The 3848-nt window shown below is 56.0% G+C and overlaps 1 protein-coding gene across 1 annotated transcript; it reads right to left on the bottom strand.

The window, feature by feature from the left end:
- Positions 1-804: 804 nt before the first annotated feature.
- On the bottom strand, positions 805-3045 carry LOC123158044 (aluminum-activated malate transporter 10). The gene is made up of 3 exons (XM_044576187.1): positions 2651-3045; positions 2414-2554; positions 805-2315 (listed from the first exon to the last, which is right to left on the bottom strand). Exons 1-3 carry the CDS (start codon positions 3003-3005, stop codon positions 805-807), a joined length of 2007 nt encoding a protein of 668 aa, XP_044432122.1. The 5' UTR covers positions 3006-3045.
- Between the last annotated feature and the right edge of the window lie 803 nt (positions 3046-3848).

Here is a 3848-nt window from a genome sequence, read left to right as displayed (position 1 = left end):
AAGGTTCTGCCCTCGAGTATGATCCACAAGAGATGCAATGTAATTCACCCTGTGCTTTCGGTTTATTCGATTTACATGGTTCGGTTTACGGTTTTTCGGTTTATACAGTATTAATACTTCGGTAAATACAGTATGAAAATAAAATACGGTTCAGTTTTGGTATATACGGTACTAATACTTCGATAAATACGGTATGAAAATAAAATACGGTTCGGTTTCGATATACACTAAATTATTTCGGTATGGTTTCGGTATATATCATAAAAAGCAAAGTTGACGGGAATTTGAAAATGACGTATGATAATTTGCAAATTTATGACTCAAAACACATACTATTTTACACAAATAGTATATGACTACATATATAAGTATATATGAATGCTTTGATTCATCTGTTGATGGTTATGGACGTGCTTAGCATTTTAAAAGGAGAAAAATGACTATGTTACAAGAAAATTTACGTGCTTAGTAGTGAATTTAACTCATGTACAAGAAAAATGACAACTTTTATGATTGTTCATCTCAAGAAATATAAATTTATTTTTTACTTCGGTTTATTCGGTTAACCGTTCGGTTTTTCGGTATATACCATAAAAACAAAAGTTTAAATCAGTATGAAAAGTTCATACTATACCGAAACCAGAAATCATAAAAACCATAAAGTCGGTTCAGTTCGGTTTATTTTCGGTATGGTTTTTCGGTTCGGTTTCCAAATGCACAGAGTGAAATGTAATACAACGTACACATATTTGACAAACATTTCACTTGCGAGGACTAATCAAGGATCAAGTGATCACACATTCTTCAGGCCATCCCAAGTATGGATCGGTTCCGTGGGCTGGGGGCGTGCGTGGCGAAGTCCATGGAGCGGTTCCTTGGGCTGGGCACGACGGCTCCATGGCTCGCGAGGTCCATGGACCGGTTCCTGGGGCTGGGCGCCACCGGCGCGTGCCCTCCGACCTCCGCCACGCGGTTCCTCGGGGTGGGCACCCCCGGCGCGTGCCCCGCGAGCTCCGCCGGTCGGTTCCTGGGGCTGGGCACCACCGGCCCGTGCCCCGCGAGCTCCATCGCGCGGTTCCGCGGGCTCGGCACGCTCACCGTGAAGTCCTGCGGCGGCTTGGGGCTCACCTTGGTGTCCCCCCGCGCCCACTTCTTGGTGCTCCCCCGGCGCATCAGCACCTTGATCAGCTCCCCGACCTGGTCCCGCGGCGCCTTGCCGGAGCTCGTGCTCGCCTTCTGGGCCGTCTCCATCTTTTCCTGATGACCGGCGACCTTGACGTGTGTCTCTTGCGGTACGTGGGCGTCGACCGGGTTGCTCGTGGAGGAGGCGGGCACGGGTGCCTCGGTGTCCAGTGCCGCCTTCTCATCGTGGTCGGCTTTTTTGAACCTCGCCGTCGTGGCCAGGGTTTCGACGGCGCCGATGACCAGCTCCGCCCTCGCGCAGACCTCCAGGAGCATGGAGGCGGCGCTGAAGAGCGGCAGCGCCTCGATGAGCGGCGGCGGCGCCAGCTCCGTTACGGCGTTCTGCTCGTGCCCTGCCTCTGGTGATTCGTCCTCTCCTTCTTCCAGCACCGTGGCGAGGCACCTCAGCTTGTCCCTCAGCTCCTGGGCGGTGGCGTTCATGTCCGCCACGACGAGCCCGAGGCGGTCGGACCGCGTCATCGACGTGACAGAGCCCGACGCCTCGCGGAGCACGGTGGCCAAGTGTCGGCTCAGGGCGAGGCAGGTGCCGGCGAGGTGCTTCTTGACGTGTGCCGGCGTCTGGGCCTCGGAGCCGACGCAGGCGGCGAGGGCATCGATGCAGTAGGCGCAGCAGCGCATGGCGGCGCCGACCTTCTGGTACTGCCCGTACGGGTGCCGGAAACCGAACTTGCCGTGGCCGGGCTCCCATTTCGCCAGGTTGGCCAGCGAGTCCTCGGACGCCTTGGCGTTCAGCACTTGCTTGTACCCGTTCGACTTAGCGGAGAGCGCCCGCCTCGCCGGCTTCTCTCCGGCGGCGGCGTCGACGGCCGCGGGGTCAGAGAAGTAGTCCTCGACGCAGCCCTCGGCGGCGGCGGCGAGCTTGTCCATGTTGCGCGCGACGAGGACGTGGAGCTCCTGCCCCGCCCAGACCGGGAAGACGAAGGTGCAGACGGCGAAGCAGATGAAGGCGCCGATGGCGATGGTGGTGAGGCGCTGCTGCGCCATGAACACCACCTCGTCGGCGCGGTACCCCGACACGGAGACGAGGCAGTAGGTGAGGATGAAGACGGTGACGCCGTAGTCGAACTTGGCCTTCATCGTCGGGATGAACCGGGAGAAGGTCGCCACCGCAGCTGCACGCACGTCGGTCAGATCCACGGAAACAGAGTGATACGTAGTACAAGGACTTGCACCGGTGAAGTTATAGTATACATGAAGCAAAGCAACATACCCATGATAAACATGGAGCCGGTGAGGACATAAGGCTGGAACTCCTTGCCGGACTGGCTGGCAACCCAGTGCGCGCCGAGGGCCAGCGCGCCGCCGGCCACCGTCGCCATGGCCCTGTTGAGGCCTTTGTACAAGCAAGCGCCTGAAACAAACCCATCCACATTAAGTTAGCTCTTCCACTCCACACCTTACCATGGCACGCCGAGGACCGAGGAGGAGTGTTTCTCAGTTTACGTACCGACGGTGTACTCGAAGACGACGACGACGGTGAGGACGGCCCACATGGCGTTCCCGCCGGTGAAATCATAGAGAGGGTGGACGTAGTAGAAGACGGAGCAGAGGGCGAGCGCGAGGGCCACCTTGAGCCCGTGCACCACCCTCCTCGGGTCGTCCGCGCCGACCTTCCACACCATCCTGCCGAACCTGGCCACCCTGTCCCTCGGCGCGGCCATCCACGACAAGAGCCACGACCACGACCGACCGCCCTTGACGTGATCATGCTCGCCGGTCACCGGCACGTCCACCCTCCACTCGGCACCGGCGCCTCCGCCGCCATTGCCGGCTTCTTGCTCAGCTGTCGCCCCAGCTGCCATGCTCGTCTCTCAGTCTGCGCTTGGTTCAAGTGTTGTTGGATCTTGCTTTGGATGATGGATGCAGCGGCATGGGTCGAGCGAGGGCTTATATACGCGAGGAGGGGGGATTATAAAATGCGGCGCCTGACGTGGCTCACGTTGATGTGTGTCAGTGTCACGGTCACCACCACACTTTGGGAAAGTGCGCTCCGTTTATCATAAACATGTTCGTGTAAACCACCTGGTCACAAAGAAAACATGACGAGCCAAGGGGACCAGCGACGTACGCCTTTGTTAATACTACCAGCCTATGTTAATACTACCAGCCTATGTTAATACTGCTGATGAGTTCTCATCTCATAAGAAAGTGCATGAGTTGAAGCCAACACAGGTCAAATGGTAAAGAACCAGCAAGTGTGTGTGTATGAGCTACCAAAAAGATGTACTAACAGTCGCTTTTTGTTCATTTGCGTCGGCCGCCCGTTTGGCATCCGCCTAGTTTTCTTTTTGCGTCTGTCGTGCGCCCAACGCAAGTGATCCATTTCATGTTTGCGTACAAATTTAAAACCCGCGGCCATAGATCATTGTCAGCGGCCATGCCGTCGCCCAAAGTTCATGCCGGCATCATGCCCGCGGGCCGCGGCCGGCATACAATGCCAGCCTCAAAAAAGACCATCACACAGTCTTGCTGGTGTGCTTGCCAGCAGCCACCAGACATGCCAGCACACAAAAAAGTTTGGAAGTTCGACCACGCCATCTCGGCCCTGGTCATGCCAGCACACTTGTTGGCATACAAAAAAAGGATGGCGCATGCCACCATAAATCACTCGTCGCCGAACTTGAGCATATCGGTTTGCATCTTCT

Source organism: Triticum aestivum, chromosome 7B, assembly GCF_018294505.1.
Source record: "Triticum aestivum cultivar Chinese Spring chromosome 7B, IWGSC CS RefSeq v2.1, whole genome shotgun sequence".
Taxonomy (NCBI): Eukaryota; Viridiplantae; Streptophyta; class Magnoliopsida; order Poales; family Poaceae; genus Triticum; species Triticum aestivum.
The sequence above is the reverse complement of the archived record's forward strand: the minus strand, read 5'-3'. Positions and strand labels throughout refer to the sequence as shown.